Source organism: Lampetra planeri, chromosome 2 (genome assembly GCF_965212315.1).
Source record: "Lampetra planeri chromosome 2, kcLamPlan1.2.h2, whole genome shotgun sequence".
Taxonomy (NCBI): domain Eukaryota; kingdom Metazoa; phylum Chordata; class Hyperoartia; order Petromyzontiformes; family Petromyzontidae; genus Lampetra; species Lampetra planeri.
In genome coordinates this window covers 13,084,825-13,103,127 of record NC_136108.1, presented here as the reverse complement: position 1 = coordinate 13,103,127, position 18,303 = coordinate 13,084,825, and the positions used below count along the sequence as shown (strand labels likewise).

The 18,303-nt window shown below is 48.1% G+C and overlaps 1 protein-coding gene across 1 annotated transcript; it reads left to right on the top strand.

The window, feature by feature from the left end:
• Positions 1 to 264: 264 nt before the first annotated feature.
• Positions 265 to 7,249, top strand: LOC144728416 (inhibin beta B chain-like). Its single transcript, XM_078607847.1, has 2 exons — positions 265 to 1,018; positions 5,308 to 7,249. Exons 1-2 carry the CDS (start codon positions 439 to 441, stop codon positions 6,090 to 6,092), a joined length of 1,365 nt encoding a protein of 454 aa, XP_078463973.1. The 5' UTR covers positions 265 to 438; the 3' UTR covers positions 6,093 to 7,249.
• The last annotated feature ends 11,054 nt before the right edge of the window (positions 7,250 to 18,303 follow it).

The following is an 18,303-nucleotide window of genomic DNA, read 5'->3' as shown; positions in this document are numbered from 1 at the left end:
CGCGGCAGGGGAGTGCTGTGCGCGTGTGTGTGTGTGCGTGCGTGTGCGTGTGGGTGTGTGTGCGAGCGTGTGCGTGTGTGTGCGTGTGGGGGTGCGTGCGTGTGGGTGTGTGTGTGCGTGTGTGTGTGTGCGTGCGTGTGGGTGTGTGTGTGTGTGTGCGTGTGTGTGCGTGTGTGTGTGTGTGTGCGTGCGGGTGTGTGTGTGTAGGCTTTCCCCAGGCCGGCCCCCACCCGCGTCGGGACGTAGCGCGCATTGCCGACACGGCATGCGGCGCGCGCACACCGGGGCCAGCGCATGCGACATGGGAAACCATCCAAGTGTTTCGCAACAACCGCACGCACTTATAGGGCTGCTCTCCTCTCTCAGCATGCATTTGGACCCATGCTCTGACAGTATATATTTCCAGCAGACAGCAGCAGCAGCAAGGGTACACGCTCTATGCCCAGCACAATTCATCGGTGCAGCCAACTGTGCACATTACGCACCGCCGTACAGAGTGCCCGCAGCCTCGCAGAGAGACACTTCGTGCAGAGCACGCAGGCAGACATGCGGGCGGTGAGCATCCACGTGTGCGCGGCGGGACTGCCTCTGGGGCTGCTGCTGCTACTGCCACTGGCCACCACGTTGGCCGAGGGATCTCCCGTGGCAGCGCCATCCCACCCGGCCAGATTTTGGTTGGGACGCGAAACGCACGCGAGGCACCACGAGGGCGACCGGAGCAAGTCGAGCGGCGAGGCGCGCCACAGGAAGGCGGAGTGCGCCGCCTGCGCCACGGCGTCGCTGCACCTCTCCGACTCGGAGCAAGGGGAGCAGCTCCTCGTGGAGGCGGTGAAGCGCCACATCCTGGACAAGCTGGGGCTCAAGGAGCGGCCCAACATCACGCACCCCGTGCCGCGCTCCGCGCTGCTCGCCGCGCTCAACGGGCTGCGCTTGCAGGAGGAGAACTGGGACGAGCGGCGCAACGAGGGCGACAGGGCGGCGCACGACTCCTCGGAGATCATCAGCTTCGCCGAGTTCGGTGCGCGCGCGCACTCTCTCTCACTCACTCGCGCGCGCACTCTCTCTCACTCGCGCGCGCGCGCGCTTTCACCCACTCTCACGCTTACTCCGACGCGCGTCCGTGCGCTACCACGCACGTGCATGCATACTTACTCTTACTCCCACACACATGCAGACACTCTTACTGTTAATCCCACGCGCGTGCATGCACTCTTACTCCCACGCGCGTGCGTGCGCTCCCACGCGCGTCCATGCACACTTACTCCCACGCGCGTGCATGCACTCTTACTCTTACTCCCACACACATGCGTGCACTCTTATTCTTACTTCCACGCGCGTGCATGCACTCTTACTCCCACGCGCGTGCGTGCGCTCCCACGCGCGTGCATGCACACTTACTCCCACGCGCGTGCATGCACTCTTACTCTTACTCCCACGCGCGTGCGTGCGCTCCCACGCGCGCGCATGCACTCTTACTGTTACTCCCATGCGCGTGCATGTGCTTCCACGCACGTTCATACACTCTCACTCTTGTTCTCACGCACGTACATGCGCTCTCGCGTAATCTCACGCGCGTGCATGCGCTCTCACACTTACTCTCCCACACGCGCATGCACAAGCACGCACGTGCAAGCGCTCTCGTCCCTGCCCATGACCACTCACACCTGTACATCGCCTCTCACATCCGTGCACCCGCGGATTACGGGCTGTTGGCAAATAAATAAACAAACATGACGTAATTCATCTTTTAGTTTGCACGATCAGTGTCTCCACGCTCGAACGTTCATTGGGCAATGCTCATAAATTTCCATCGCAGGCTGCAAATTCCACGTTTCGAAAGCCGCGACAGTCTATCCCTTCGGCAACTCCTGATGAATACTCCTGAAGTCAAGCTATGTCCAAGTGGGCATCTGCTCATATGAGCAATGGGTTGGGTATGGTGTTTACTCTGAACAGGACATTGTAATTCCACCTTACCATGGCGGGAACCAGTCTGGCCATTGGATGAATGCCGATTAGGCGTGCTCGATTTTTATCTTCGAGTATGGGATGATGCCGTGGTGTGATGTTTAACACCCTGCACCTGTAAACTAATTTTTTTCCGAGGTCACCGGTTCGATGTTCTGCCGCTGCAGTTAAAACAATTGTGACAGTTGAACCTCATAATGTCCGTGATGCAGTCATTTTTAGTCTGCTGATGGTCGGCGATGCGGCAATCGACTCATCTCGACGAGCTGTACACGATGGACTATTCAGAGTTGAAATTTTCGATAACGGATTTTTTATGCGAACGTTTGGCGTTTCGACATCACGGAGTAGCACTGATTTCGGATTAATTGGTTACCCCAGTCGCGGAGTTAATTACACCCCTGGAAAAAAAAGTATCTCAGAAATACAAGATTTCATTGCCTCGGACATGTTGTATTGTTTGCTACCCCGGGGTACCGCCATAAGGATCCGTTTTTCAATTCCCCCCCCCCCTCCACACCTCCAGCAGGGTCGTATAAATGGGCATAGCACAGTTAGTTGTTCGGCACATGGTGGCTGGTGCGGCAAAGTGTGGGGACTCCAACCTCTTCCAAGACGTCTGGCCAGCATGGAAGAGTAGGCCAAAAATATACATTGTAGAGCTTTCTCAAGCGAAGGCCCTTTTGTCGGCAGTGACGTGAGCAAGCAAGTGCAGGGATGCACCTTAACCTTAAAGGGTTTTTTTTTAATCTCAGAAAGTGCTTTTTTCTTCCTCTGGGCACTCCAGTTTCAATGAATTGGCCACACATTTCTAGTGGAACCCTCGTGAAAATGAGTCTTGAGAATCTGCGTTACATTGCAAAAAAAAAACTCCATGTGCCTTGCATTCCTGCATTATGATATTGCTCGGCTGAGTATCACGATTTTAATTGAAAAAATGTGCATCCGCGGCATCGAACAATAGCTACCCCGAATTGACATAGCTACACTAATAGACATCACATTTTGGAGAGAAACATCATTCTCTTGACACCCGTGTGATTGCAATGTAACGGATGTCACGAGCACAGACGGAAATGCCCGTGCGACGTGACTGGGTGTCCTGGTGGCAATTATTGTGCATTTCTCTGGTGGCATTTTCCTATTACACAATGCCAGCGAATTGTGACACATCTGAGAAAGGCACATTCGTGGAAGTTTTAATTTTGCTGAATGTGTGTTTCGTGGAATGACTTCCACGCTGGTATTTATTTCGCAATTAATTAATTGGGGTCATTAACACGATTACCATACTTCCTTGTACCTTGGGGTGCCTGGTCACGAGTTACGATAAAATTATCTCGACAGGACTGACATATAAACCGCTGTGGGCGTGGGTTGGGGGCTCGAGGAATCATCCACTGCACAGGCGCAGCTTCCCATCACATGTCATCACCAGAAATCAGCCGTGATCTTATTTTGTTCATCACGGTTGCTGAGAACAGGACCTGAGGCCAAGAATGCCAAGCAGCCAGCAACAACCAGCACGATTCAGGTTGTAACAGATGAGAGTCGATACGCTTCTTGAATCGAGCAAGGTTAATGTGAGAATTTCCATTTAAAGCTTTCGTGACTGCAGGGATTCATCTTCTTGGTTCTTTCGGTAAAGTCACGTAGAAGGGAAATAATAAAATAATAAAAATAATAGCAATAAAACATAATAAAATAATATAATAAATTGTACAATTTTGTTATTATATTATTTGATTATGTTGTATTATTATTATTTTATTATTTCCCTTCTACGTGACTTTACCGAAACAACCAAGAAGATTAATGTGAGAACTTGAGAAAAGAGATGATGATGATGATGATGCTGATGGTAGTGGGAGGGAATTGCCAAGTCGAGACGTGCAAGTAAAGAAGGAATTGTGACCTGCAGTGTGGTGTGTGAACACAGTCGGGATGGGATGAAGCAGTCAGTCTGCTCGACCCAGTCCTCAACACGGGTGGAGGAGTCAATGAGTGAAGTTCATGGGAGCATTGACCATGGGATTAACGATAGAATGTAACTGACCGCCGGTGAACGAGTAGCTGGAGTGAATTAGTGAGTGCTGGATCTATCCACGGCTGGCTGAAGGCCTCCCCAATTGCATGAAGGGTCAGCATACATTTTAGAAAGGGAGTGAGACTAGGGGATACACTTCCACCAAAGTTACCCATGGTACGTGGCCTGACACAAATTCCATTACTGTAAGCAATAAACCCACAGTCGTGGCAGTGATGACAGACGTCTCTGTGGTCTCTGACGAGGCTGAGCGAAGTCATCCAAGATATACCGCATGCAAAAAAATGGGCGTTCATTTTTTGTGCGACTTTCGTTTAAAATAGCCGTATTTTAAGCAGATTTGTTCTTGCTTAAATACTTTTTCTTCATTTTTGTGGAACACTGCAACATTTAATAATTTATCTTGTGCAATGTCGAGGAACATTCTTAGAGGTTATAGAATCGCTGAGAGACACTGACAATGTTTTGCATCTTTATTACGATCCTCATGGATCACCATTCACGTAGCGACTTCAAACCTTCAACCAACGAGAACACAGACAGAAGAAACAATCCGTAACACACACTCAGAGAGTGTCCACACTCAAACAAGCATAGCGCGGCGCTCATGTCCGATGGCGGTCATGAACCAGTGGTGGAAATTCCTCATTCCTATGGCAAGGGCCCTAGAAAACTCACTGTGAGCTCTTGAAAAGGCGCCGCTCAGGATATCCACCCTGGAAGGCTGCCGACGAGCTGATTCAACCCCCTGAGTGTGATTGGAAATCACGATTTTCCAAATACGAGTCAGGTGTTCGACCACACACCACCTGGCACAAGTAATGTGTTTGTGTGCAAGCAAAGGCATCGCCCTGGGAAATTTGTCGCGTTGCACAAAAGTCACCCACCACGATCATCGTGTTTCAACTGACGGATCCAGCTCAGCTTGAATGACAATCTGAAGGTCCACGAAGTCAACTCCTGTTTAGGGTTGACAAACCGAGGTTCATTTCGTCGGAAGCCGAAAATGGGTGTCCTTTAATAGGATTCGGTCCCAGCCATAGCAACGTGGACATTTCACGACTGATTCAGAACCACTAAAGTCAACGAGCGCCTCCCCATTGCTCATTTGAGCCATGAAAGACGCTCTGGGTCAAACTTACATCCGTGAAACACCGCCGTTGTGATGGAGACATGAGCGCAATATCACCAAAACAACACACGCAGGCGAACGAGCCACACGCACGTCACAGCAACACGTGGCTCCGTTGCGGCGTTGCGTCTGACTTCATGCGATGTGCGTTTCCCTGCAGACGGCGGCCACTCATCGGAGATCCACTTTGCGCTCTCCAAGTCGGGCGAGCAGAGGCCTCCTGTGCTGCGCGCAGACCTGTGGCTCTACGTGCACACGGGCAACGGCGGCGGCTCAAGCGGCTCAAGCGGCAACGGCACCGCCACCTTCCACGTGCGGGAGCGCCACGGTGCCGGCACGGCCGCCGTGCAGCGTCGCGTGGCGGTCTCCAGCCGGAGCCACTGGACCACCTTCCCGCTCACGAAGGCCGTGCAGGCGGCGCTGTCCCGGGGCGCGGCGGGCCTGAGCGTGCGCGTGACGTGCGACGGCTGCGAGGGGGCCGGCGGGGTGAGGGCCACCCTGGGTCCGCGGTGGGGCGACTCGCCCGACTCGGACTACCGGCCCTTCCTGCTGCTGCACATGGGCTCGGACGCGGCACACCGCGTGAGCAGGCGGGACCTGCAGTGCGACGACCGCTCCGACCTGTGCTGCCTGCACCGCTTCTTCGTGGACTTCCACAAGATCGGCTGGAACGACTGGATCATCCAGCCGAGCGGCTACCAGAGCAACTTCTGCCTGGGCAAGTGCCCGCTCTACATGGCCGGCACGCCCGGGGCATCCGCGTCCTTCCACAACGCCATCATCAACCAGTACAGGCTGCGCGGAGTGGAGCCCATGGCCTCCAAGAACCCGTGCTGCGTGCCCACTCGCCTCACCTCCATGTCGATGCTGTACCTGGACAAGCAGAACAACATCATCAAGAAGGACGTGCCCGACATGGTGGTGGAAGAATGCGGCTGCGCGTAGCGGCGCCGACTCTTTTCTTTGACGCGAGAGACTGCGACGCCGCTCTGGGCACGTGGAGAGCGAAGCGGCGGCTTCATCACGTTGGGTGGTGGGGCACCCACGCGTGCCCGCACCCCGTGGCAGTGACCCCCATGGGTGGGATCTCACAACAGGGACCCCTACTCCTAGGACCCTACGGGTGGGATCTGATGGGTGGAACCCGGCTGAATGAACCCCACCTCACCGGCACTGCACCTGGACTGTGCTTTGAACGAGGGGTTTTTGGCTGCGTGCATCACTTAAAGGAAGGACGCAAACTGTAAAGCAAACGGCTCTTATATTGTAGACGCAAGTGCACACCCAGGCTGCATGCCACGCATCCCCAGCGCAAGCACAAAGTTTCGTTCGCGGAAATAAATTCCGACAAAGTGACTTTCCGGCAGCACATTCACAGCACTCGAGCGTTTTTCGCCGAAGTGATGTGGGGTCATCAAACGTCTAGAATTCACTACACGAGAAGAGCACTCTGTAAACGTTACCATAAGTTACGTTTTGATCATCAATATAGTTGCAGGCCACGGTCGAACAGCCAGCGACGCGTCGCCTTTGGGTAGCCGTTTAACAAATCCAAGGGCCGCGTTGTTTGGGTTGTGTTGTCTGTCTAGGCTGAGCCACATTCGAGCTGATAACACTTGAAAGCAATTTGCAACATTTGGCACCGATGAAACTGTTGAATATTGTAGATGGTTGATTTTTTTGTAACTTATGCATTTGTCCTTCTAGTAACTATAGTTGTTCCGTTATAGCAGAGCGCTAGCTCACTTAAGCCACCTTGTACAGGCCGTATTTAAAAGAGAGCAATGTTTGGGTTCATTGAAAATGAACACATACTTCGCTACTTTGTATTTCTTGCTAAGTATATATTACAATCTTCAAATGCGTAAGTACAAGATTGTTTTTATATAACTATATATATGTAATAACTTTGTTCATAACGTTGACACCATGGCACTTGTGCGTGACAACAATGTGTAAGACATCTTACCACGTGCTCACACCAGCAAGCCCGCCTACACAATGCAAGTTTGTTATTTTGCTTTTGTGGGCATTTTACACTTAAGCGTCTATACTTGATCACGTGTATCGCACAATATTTTAATAAAAAACAAAGAAAGATGTACTGTTCACGCGAGGTTGTGTTTATTGGTACGCACAGATATATTACACGTCTTCTCATTGCTTGGATACAGATGCTGAATATTACTGGTAGGAACCTCCTGGTTCCACCAGCCCACGGGGGATTATTGTGTCCGTCCGTCCGTCGTGCATCCAAAAATGGGAGGGGTGGGGCTGGGTGGGGAGGGTGGGGAGGGGCTGGGTGGGGAGGGAGGGGCTGGGTGGGGAGGGGAGGGTGGGGAGGGGCTGGGTGGAAGGGTGGGGCTGGGTGGGGAGGGGAGGGTGGGGAGGGGCTGGGTGGGGAGGGGCTGGGTGGGGTGGGGCTGGGTGGGGAGGGGAGGTGGGGAGGGGCTGGGTGGGGAGGGTGCGGAGGGGCTGGGTTGGGAGGGTGGGGCTGGGTGGGGGGTGGGAGGGGTAGGCCTGGGTGGGGAGGGGCAGGTCACCCCGTGGTGCCCTTATAAAACTCAACGTTTAACCTACTCACGCCGGCTTGTGCCCACCCTCACAGTCGGGCATATTTGCGGAATACACCATGCCGCCGTTGACCCTGGTCATTGACCGAGCAACCCAACGTTCCTACCAGCTCCCTCCGCAGGAATGTGTTCATTTGCTGACAAGCTCACAGCCCTATAAAAACGCACCATGCCTCCCACACAGGCCCATATTCCTCCTGTAACAAACAAGGGCAAATCCTGAAGCGACGGTCAACCTTTAACCTATTTTAGGGTGGCGATTTAAGCAATAATATGGCCAAATGCTCAGCTCTTTTTTGAGTTGGTGATCTAGACAAGGCTTAGAGCATAGTACATGCAATACGGTGGTCACATGACATGCACACGCAAGGCATGATGGGAGTCGTCGCTTCCTGCTGTTTGTGAGCAGCACATCCTTTGCTTGTTATAGGTTATGCCTGCAAATGAGACTCATCCTAGTGTATTTAGTGCTCACCTAAACAAAATTAACTTGAAACTTGCAATGTACACTCTGTCATTTGCATAGGAATCAACATTTTTAGATTTCTTGGGTAACCAGGAATTTAAGTTCTGTTAATGTTCGACACCAAGCTTATTCAAGGAAGCCATGCTAAGGCTGATACATCTGCATTATATTTGTAGCTAAACAGCAAAACGCTAAGGATTTTACAGAACAGAATACACATCGGTGATGTGTGCTACTGTATGTGCTATGACGAAGGGCCATGTTTTATGAAGAAGGACCATTGCCCAAAACATTGCCTATTGTATCGTGTTCCTTTGAAAGCCACAGTGGTATGGATGAGAGTCTCGTTTTCATGAAGCTGAAATCACGGCTGCCTCTGGCCACCTTATTCTAACTCTTGCGGAGGGCTTCTCTGCGCTTCACGGCTCCCCCGTCGCCACCACTGATGTCCTCTCCCCCTCCCCCCCCATGTGTGTAGACACACTATTGGGGTGTACCTCAAAGTTAATTAGATATGTTTTTATTTCACCCTCCCTCCATGACCGCAACTATCAAAACTCTAAATAAATGCTCAATAAATGTCAAATATGTAATTCTGGATAATGGATGAAACAATCATGAGGTTATACTCTTTGGTTCTTTCGGTAAAGTCACGTAGGTATAAAATAAAATAATTCACGACGTTTCGGGTGCAACACAAGCGTCCATCATCAGGTGGGAAAGCACGGCCTGCTGCTGAGGCAGACTGTTTGAAAAGGTTGACGGACGTTTGCACATAGTCACTTTAAGATGTAGTCACTTTAAGATGTATTCTTGTTCATGTTTTTGTTTTGTTTGTTGCGGTTGCACCCGATTCAAGAGCCGAATGGCTCACAGGGCTATACCTAATAAATGAAATGAAATGAAAAAACTTGTGTTGCGCCCGAAACGTCGTGATTTATTTTATTTTCTACCTACGTGACTTTACCGAAAGAACCAAATAGTATGGATTCCTGCAGTCACGAAAGCTTCAAATCAAGAATCATGAGGTTGATTGTACTTGTTGTGGAATTAGTCAGTCTCCCAAGCACCAAATGGGTCTTCTTGATTTCCTTAAATTTTGAAGCGTCTGATGCAAATTTAAATTTTCTGTGAAGTTTTTTATTCGCTGGTACTTATGCACAGTACTATTTAAAAAGAGCAACACCTGCTTACCACCAGCCCTGACCAAAAGTAACCGACAAGTTATACTGAGACATGTCTGAACAGTGGTGAAGGGGGGGGGCAGATGTTGGCATATCTGCCTACAAAATAAATGTATTTTAGGGGGGCTGGGAGAGTGAAAAAACATTTTTGGGGGGGGTCGACGATTTTTGGTAACCTGTTGAATCAACTTTTTTAACCCGCACACCTGGGGCAGTCCACTTTCTATAACTTTTTGTTTCAGGCCTTCTGAAAGTCTCTCACAATTTAGTTGATGGACAAACGGATGAACGGAACGCGAGGCTTTTATAATAGGTGTATGTGGCATTATCCACTAGAGGGCGAATGCTGGTAAAGTATGGTTTAAAAATGCACCATAACTCAAAACTCTAACAGGCAAGCTTCCTTTGATAGCAAGCAAAACAGTTCAACATTTATAAAATGGCACACATTTGAGTCACGCTCATTTTACCATAGTACATAGAACGTAAAGTAATTTAGTCAATATAGTCATATTGAGGTCAAATAACTGTTGTGTCGTTTATTAAAAAAAATTAAACCACCACAAATCTATTAATATGGAATCTCGACAAAACAAAAATCCCGCGTTCAGAATTTTGATCTGGAAGCCACATTCACTTCCAAGTTGTGGTAATTTCTTGTTGGTGGGACTGCTGGATCAAAAGGGCCTAAACTTAGCCAGAAATTCCCATTGTCGGTGCTTGTCCATCACCCATCCATCACCCATTCATCACCAATCCTGCTCTAATGGCTCCAAATTGACCTTCTTCTGGATCTGGTTTGGTTGTTTCGTGCCCATGTTGACCAACACAATGGGATGGTTTAAGACACGCAGACATCATTTTGCAGAGGCATTTTCTTGAACAAGAGAGTCATACCAAGGGTGGCTGTTGGATAGAACAAGTGATATGATACGTTTACCAAATATATAGTTATTTATTTACACATCTTACTTGGATGATCCCTTGGAGATGGACCAACTCGTTTGCAAGGATATTCAGGCTTAGGGATAGGGCTTCCACATGTGCCGGCCTTCACAGGTGCTAGCTCACAGCACTTGCCCCAAAACGTCTGTTGAGGCTATAGCGGTATCTTCGTCTTTGTAGTGTGCAGGCCGTGAACTCGGGAGGGGGGGGGGTCATATAACAGACTAATAGAGAAGCAAGGTCATTGTCGCAGGCAGCAGTGGTGGCGCACACCCAGCATCCGGTACTTTGGATGAGAGCTTGGTGGATCATGAAGAGGTCATCATCTATCTGAGACACCAATGAGTAGCCCAGTGCATGGCAGTACAGCGGACTTTCGAGTGCTATCTCGTCATGTCTGTGGGGTTTCCCTGGGCACTCTGGTGTCTTTGCCACGTGATGAAGTCAAAGCTCGAGAGGCCTTCTTGCTGAAACACAACACGGTTGGCAATCATCACCATAGGCGGCCCTGAGCCAATAATGTAAATTCCACATTCCCATGGCCGGTGGACAGTCTATCCATACGACAACTGCTGCTGTGCCACAAAGTGTCACTCTGGATGACTGATTATACTCGCGATTAGATGATACTCGCGATTAAATTGTCCAAACATCACGTAGCAGGACCCTCATTCAAATGAGTCTTGAGACTGTCCTCTACGCTTTCCAGCACAGAGGGCCAATTATACCTCCACAAACGATGCTGGGGAAGTGCATCAGAAATACAGGTGACTATGATGATGACGACGACGACAACGGTGATGATAGCGACGACGATGATAATACTAACACATACATACATTTAAAAATAAACCACATGAAATGAGACGGTGTCACCAGGTTCACTCCGGCAGCTGGGAAGGGCCGAGCGTGACAGTTGCGTGGGTGATTTTACCGAAGCGAGACGGGCAGTTTGTCGCATCGTGCAATAGCTCAATCCTGTTGCACGATTGCATCAGATGTCGCTGAAGCATGGGCGTGCCCGGTTAGACTCCCGTGTTCGCGAGACGCCTCCCCCGCGGCTCTGTGCGCTGCGTGACAGGTGGCTGGGTTCCTCACACCCACCCTTTGCCGCTCACCTGGAGCTAAAATCGTAAAACACACAAACCCACATCACCCCGTCCGTCTCCTGCGACCGCTGCACGCCCGTCTGCCCGCGTGATTGATATATTGCTAAAATTATAATAGTAATCAATCCAGCTGCAATGCAGTTGGGATTCGCGTGGCTTATAGATGCAAAATTCGTTTCAAGACGTCGTACCAAAAGGCATCGCGGGGCGAAAAGTGGAGGCACACACGCACATACATAAGAATACTGTAATCATACTTTGTATCCTTTCTCAATCCACTACTGGATGCAGGAGAATAGAAAATTCGAGTTTACCCATGTCTCATTGGGAAAAGTTAGTAATTAGGCTTTGTTCATTGATAAGGCAAGATATTGGCAATAGAAAGGATAAGTATTTGTCATATATGTGAGAACCATTACAATACAATAAAAAAAAAACTTGTAACGTGTGTTAAATTGTATGTCGATCGTTTATATATTTATATTTTTAGTTTTCCGTGCCAGATCCAATGTTGAAGAACCATCTGGTGTCATCTACTCCTGGAATCTCCAACCTGTCATCTCTGTGTGCTCCCTTAAGCAGACACTGGCTGAGATCACAAAGCATTACGTGTGAATGTAGATAATTGTGAAAATATTTTAGTTGAAGTTAATGTTGTAATCTTATTTGCCAAATAAACACTTTCAAGTATTCTCAGAATACATCAGGCATTCCTACTCTAAGTCCTATTTTGTTTAATTACCTATCTATTACTTAGCTATTTCTGTTTATGACAACGTTAAATATGCCAATACAAAATTGCTATTTCCACATGCAAATAAATAGCTGGAATAGAACACGGCAATCCCATTCATACAAAATATATGCAATTGAATATGTGTCTTCTTGGTTCTTTCGGTAAAGTCGCGTAGAAGGGAAGTAATAAAATAATAAAAATAAAACATAATAAAATAATTCTCACGACGTTTCGGCCACAACGCAAGCAGCCGTCCTCAGGTGAAAATTAGGTCTGTCGAGGCGACAGCGTCACCTGAGGACGGCTGCTTGCGTTGTGGCAGAAACGTCGTGAGAATTATTTTATTATGTTTAATTTTTATTATTTTATTACTTCCCTTCTACGTGACTTTACCGAAAGAACCAAGAAGATGAATCCCTGCTGCAGTCACGAAAGCTTTACATCGAAATTGAAGATTTGTCCTCTAACTTGCCTTGTTTACAGTCACCGGTAACTCTACTCTCATTGTGGGCTACATGGCTGGTGGCTGGATAGTTTACTGAGTGGCTGACCGAGTGATTTGACTGGCTGTGGAATTGGCTAAGTGGCCGGCTGGCTGGCTCAGTGGATGGGTGGCTGGTTGGCTAAACAGCTGGTGGAATAATTGAACTACTGGCTGGTTGGATGAATGGCTAGCTGAATGACTGGGTAGCTGGCTGGGTAAATGATGCAGTCGCTGGCTGAGTGATCAACTGAGAGGGCTGGCCAAGTGGTAAACCTGCAATCATTGAAGTGTTTCACATGTGGCATCTATTATGGAGACGCGCTGTCACGAAGCATGTGCGGGTTCCCGAATTAAGCCACAAATACCACAGCAGAACAGCCCAGCGGCAATGTCACATCATGAATGACGCCCATAAATAGAGCAAAGGTGAAAACCATTCTCACAGAAACACACGCTACACAGTCATGCCATGCAGTTATAAAGTTATATACGAATTATATGTATTATTGTACGTGTGTGTGCATATGTATTTATAGAAACTTTCACCGCATGGGAGAACACCCATATAAGTATTCGGTAATAATTATTCAGTAATAAGTATTACTGAATATAGTTATATTATATAAGAAGTATAATAAAATGCAATTTAAATGTATTATGGAATTAGCTTATTATTTCAGTGTTATTAATTAATGAAATGCTGGCCACCTGTTAGCATGAGATCACCTCTGTGTGATTCACTCACCCTGCCTCCACAGCGTAGCTGTGACACAAGTGCCAATTCAAAATACCTACGTTGAGTGGACCAGTTGGCCAAAGCACCAAATGATATTTATAATCAGTGAATACACTTCCTGATGTGTGTATTCATACGCATATGAACAAGTGCTGGCTGCAGCGTGACCCAAATGATGTGTGGTGCAGATGTATCGTTGCTTGGCTCGTGGTGCTGAAAATGCAACATGGAAATCCTGCCTCTGTAAAAGCCAAATCAAGGCATTCCTTCAGAATAAATGTAAGGGCAAATAAAAAGACCAGTGTTATTGTTATCATTATCAAATGCTACAAATGCGTGAATCATAGCCGACAAATGTAATCCAGTGCGGTTTTTATGACACCCATCTGCAGACACAGCACATGCAATGTGTTCTCTTATTGTATTGTGCAATTGGAATTCATATTTCACCATGCGCAGTTTAGACGGCGATTATGTAAGGGCCAATAAGCGCATTCGTACAAGCAGGCATGCCAATCTCTGCCCGCGTCCCCGCCAGCCCGTGCACGGCGGTGGTGGTGGTGGTGTGGTTTTCCAGAGAGCAGCGAGTGAAACGCCTCCACGCTGCGTCCTCGCGGAGATCTTGCGACAGAGTGGGGCGATGAGTCACACGACCTCCTTGGCAGCTGATGCGTCCAAAAAGGCTGGAGTGATAACTAGCGCACAAGGGGCATTGGAGAGAAGTGGCACCGGGCGGCAGAGGTCCATTGGAGCACCGACGTGGCGTGTGGGAAAGGATGACGAGTGGCGAGGGGTTACCCCAGTCGCGCAACGGAGAGCCGAGCTATGATGTTGCTTGCTCGGGAAACAGTGGCGTAGCTAGGATCATTTGTGCCCGGGGACGAACTATAAAATTGGCGCCCCCCCCCCCACCGTTTAATCACATACCAAAATGTAATTACATGACATGTAGGCTGTGTGTGGCGGGATATATGAACTTTTAGGTTGAGGTGTAGATTTGTGCAGTAGTTTCAGGCTGACGCGCCCGCCGCAATAAGTTATAATGTAAAGTTGTAACCCTCATTTTGGCGCCCCTTTACCTTGGCGCCCGGGGACATATGTACCCCCCTGCCCCCCCCCCCTAGCTACGCCTCTGTCGGGAAAGGCATCGAGCCAGCCGGGATTCACAGTTTGGACGCAGTTCAGACAATCGGCAGTGCCTGATTGGTATGCGACACGTGTTGAGTACCGCCGGTCCGAGCTGAGTGTTTTTTTTGACGGATGCCAATATTAAGCGAGTGGAAAGCCTGGATCTGGCTGTTCGACGTGCGTGCAATTTACAATAAATTCTTAGGTTTTTCCGGTAAAGTCACGTAGGTAAAAAAATAAAATTAATAAAAGTAAAATAAAAATAAAAAATCACGACGTTTCGGAGGCAACACAAGCTTCCGTCTTCAGGTGGAACCGTCACAGCACGCTTGCTGTATCAAGTAAATGAGAGATTCCAAGAGGTACTACCCCGTATATATACTGGTTGAGGGGGGGGGGGGTATATATTTACTTTTATGAATTTTAATTTAAAAAATTTACCTACGTGACTTTACCGAAAAACCTAAGAATATGAATACTTGCAGTCACGAAAGCTTCAAATCTAGAATTGCAATACATTGCAGCAGAAACATCAATGAGCGTTGGCAGTGTTGAAACTGTGGATGCATTCCCACCTGCACTTGAACAAGGCGTCTGTCAGATGGGTTTCCAAAAAAAGCGCAGTGCCTTAAGACGTGTCCTGAAATGGTTCACACCACCTTCTGTTGCTGCATCAGGCATTCAGGCACGTGTGCATAACTGAGAGAAAGTGATGCGCTGTGAATGGAGACTGTGTTGAAAAATAGGCGAGCTGCTGGTATGATCCCAGGATTAAAACTCTTGTCTGTGAGCATACAGCCTGGGACTTGACTTGAACCACACTCGTATAGCAAACAAGCGTGGCCATGTGTTTATTGTGTCCATTGGGAACATCTGGGACAATCTGCATCTGAAGTCGTTGCGAACTTGGCACGATGTAATCAGGGGAGCTGAAAGAGTAATCTCGGTTTCCCGAAATATAAATATGAACGTAAATATTATGTTGCAAAAGGTTATGAGTGATTTGAACTCCAAGGTATGTTACATCTTTGTCTATAATCAGCACAGAAAATTGCATCATTTGGAGATTAAACCGAAGTTTGGTGTGTCTCTCTCCCCGTGGTTGCGTGAATTTTTATCTGAGTTCTCCGTTTTTTCCCGCCACATTTAGAAACATGTGTTTAGAGTATTTGGCTGCTAGAACGTCTCACGTGATAAGCCACTTTGCTGAGCTTTCATTTGTGACCAGGTCGCTTCTGAAAAAAAGCTATACAACTCAGTGGGCCTTACCTGGTAAAGTAAAAAATTAACCCGTAAAAACAAAGTTTTTCACTATAAATCCTTTATATGCGTGGCATCGGGGCGGCTAAAGTCCTCTCGTCCTCTGGCTTGAGATGGCTGCCACCTATGGGTCAGATGATTGTCTGCCAGCATTAAGCAATTGGTAATTAAATTTATATTTTTCCTAAACAGTGTAAAATTTGGGAATTTTTTTTTCACGAAAATTAATTGTCACGCACAACGAGTCTGTGTGCAAAATGTCAGCTCGATTGGATCACGGGAAGTGGGTTAAAAAACTACCGAAAGATTTGCACGGTCGTAAGCAAGCAAGTAAGCAAGCACGCAAGCACGCAAGCAAGCAAGCAAGTGAACTTAATATAAAGGATTTAAAAATAGTTTAAATCGTTTTAAGTGTTGAGGTGATTAAGGGGCCAGGGGTAACATTCCCAATTATGGAATGTTTTTTCCAGTTATGGAAACTGTCATGTGGACGTCATCTGTATCGTGACATATTCTGATGTAAGCGATTAAAACAACTTATTTCTGTGACTGTTTCCTTACCGTGGATGGCTATTGCCATTGGAATAATTATAAATGAATATTTTTTTCGATTTAAAGCTTTCGTGACTGCAGGGATTCCTCTTCTTGGTTCTTTCGGTAAAGTCACGTAGAAGGGAAATAATAAAATAATAAAAATATAATACAATTATTTTATTATGTTTTATTTTTATTATTTTATAAATGAAGAGTTTTGTGAACAGAATAGGCTGAAGATATTGTTGGAATTGAAAATTCATGCCAATGATTTTATATGTATCCAGTCTGTTCCCTTACACTGCCAAAATAAGACTTGACTTTATGAAAAGTGGCAGGGTGGCAGAGTAGAAACACTTGCTCCTTGCAACTAGAAGAGCCTCTAAAGCAGGGGCGAGGAGCATTTCTTCTGCCAACGGCCATTTGGATATGTATAACATCATCTGCGGGCCATACAAAATGATCAACTTAAAGATTTGCCTGCTATATTTGGTCAAACGTTTAATTAACTCACCCCTAATGTGATGGCTGGAACTGCTTCTCTTTGGCGAGGCGTGTGATGTTAGCTGGTGTTGATGATGTTGCTGCCACTCGCAACTGCTTTTCCAGGTTTGCTTCTAGATTTATTGAATTTCGAGTCCCGCCTGCGGTTGCATTGGCAGGGCCAGACCAAATGATTTCGCGGGCCTCACACGGCCCGTGGGTCGGACGTTCCCCACCCCTGCTCTAGAGGTAGCATTTTTTCGGTCTGTTTGGCTTCGGATTTTTGACCAAGGCCGAGAACATTGCCAATTTTCAGTACTAGCCAAGCAGACGCTAGCCGTACTCCCTGACCCTAACCGCACTAGCCAGACCTTATAGGCATATCCCTTACCATAATGACACTGGGAAAGTAGACCCTATCCATAACCAGAACACTGACCACACTAGTCTATCTGACCTAACCCTTATATTTAACCCGAACAAACACGAGCCAACCAGACTTGTAACGCTAACCACACTACAGCGTCTTCTTGGTTCTTTCGGTAAAGTCACGTAGAAGGGAAATAATAAAAATTCTACATAATAAAATACAATTCTCACGACGTTTCGGCCACAACGCAAGCAGCCGTCCTCAGGTGAAGAACAGGTCTGTCGGAAAGACAGCGTCTGAATGAGCACCACCAAGGACGGCTGCTTGTGTTGTGGCCGAAACGTCGTGAGAATTGTATTTTATGATGTTTTATTTTTTTAATTTTATTATTTCCCTTCTACGTGACTTTACCGAAAAAACCAAGAAGATGAATCCCTGCAGTCACGAAAGCTTTAAATCCACACTACAGCGGTCACATAAGCAAATCAGACCATAACCGTAGCCCCATCCAGAGCCCTAATCCTAGCCAAGGGGTCGGCAAACTAAATAAAAAGAAAATCCATTTTTTCCAGATTCGGTTTAAAAAAAAAAACATTCAAGCGCCGCAATGCACGTGGCGAATACGAGACGGCGGGTCTTCATGACTCACGTCACGAAGCAGTCTTTAGAAGACCCCCTGCCCTACCCGTAGGCCCATCCCTAACCCTAGCCCGGCCTCCGTCAGTGTCTCCCCGCCTCCCTTTTTTTTACAATCAGTGGAAACAAGAAGATGCTCGGTGTATTCGACACTTTGCTTCGTTCGTCATTTCGTATTTTTTTTTTACATTTTTAAACTTTGCTTTATGTAAACCCCCACCTCTCGCTCACTCTCTCTCTCTCGCTCTCTCTCGTTCTGCATGCAGCCCTTCTCGCAATCCGACGGCCTCCGACGGGTCGCCTCCTCCTCCTCGCCCTCCTCGCCTTCTCCGCCGCTGGGCGTGCTGCGTGCTGGGCGCGTGCAGCGCACGCCGCGCGTGACGCGGCGCCGCGTGTTCAGGCGGTGACACCCGCGTGCCCTGCAGGATTGCCAGCGGAGGGCCGGGCCTGGAAGGGGGAGAGGGGGGAGAGGAGAGGGTGGGGAGAGAGCAGAGTCAGGCTAGGGCAAGGGT

Bases quoted from the DNA above. Each gene is read 5' to 3' on its own strand.
- LOC144728416 (XM_078607847.1), top strand. From the start codon at position 439: ATGCCCAGCACAATTCATCGGTGCAGCCAACTGTGCACATTACGCACC. The intron at 1,019-5,307 runs GTGCGCGCGCGC...GTTTCCCTGCAG, and splicing joins CATCAGCTTCGCCGAGTTCG to ACGGCGGCCACTCATCGGAG.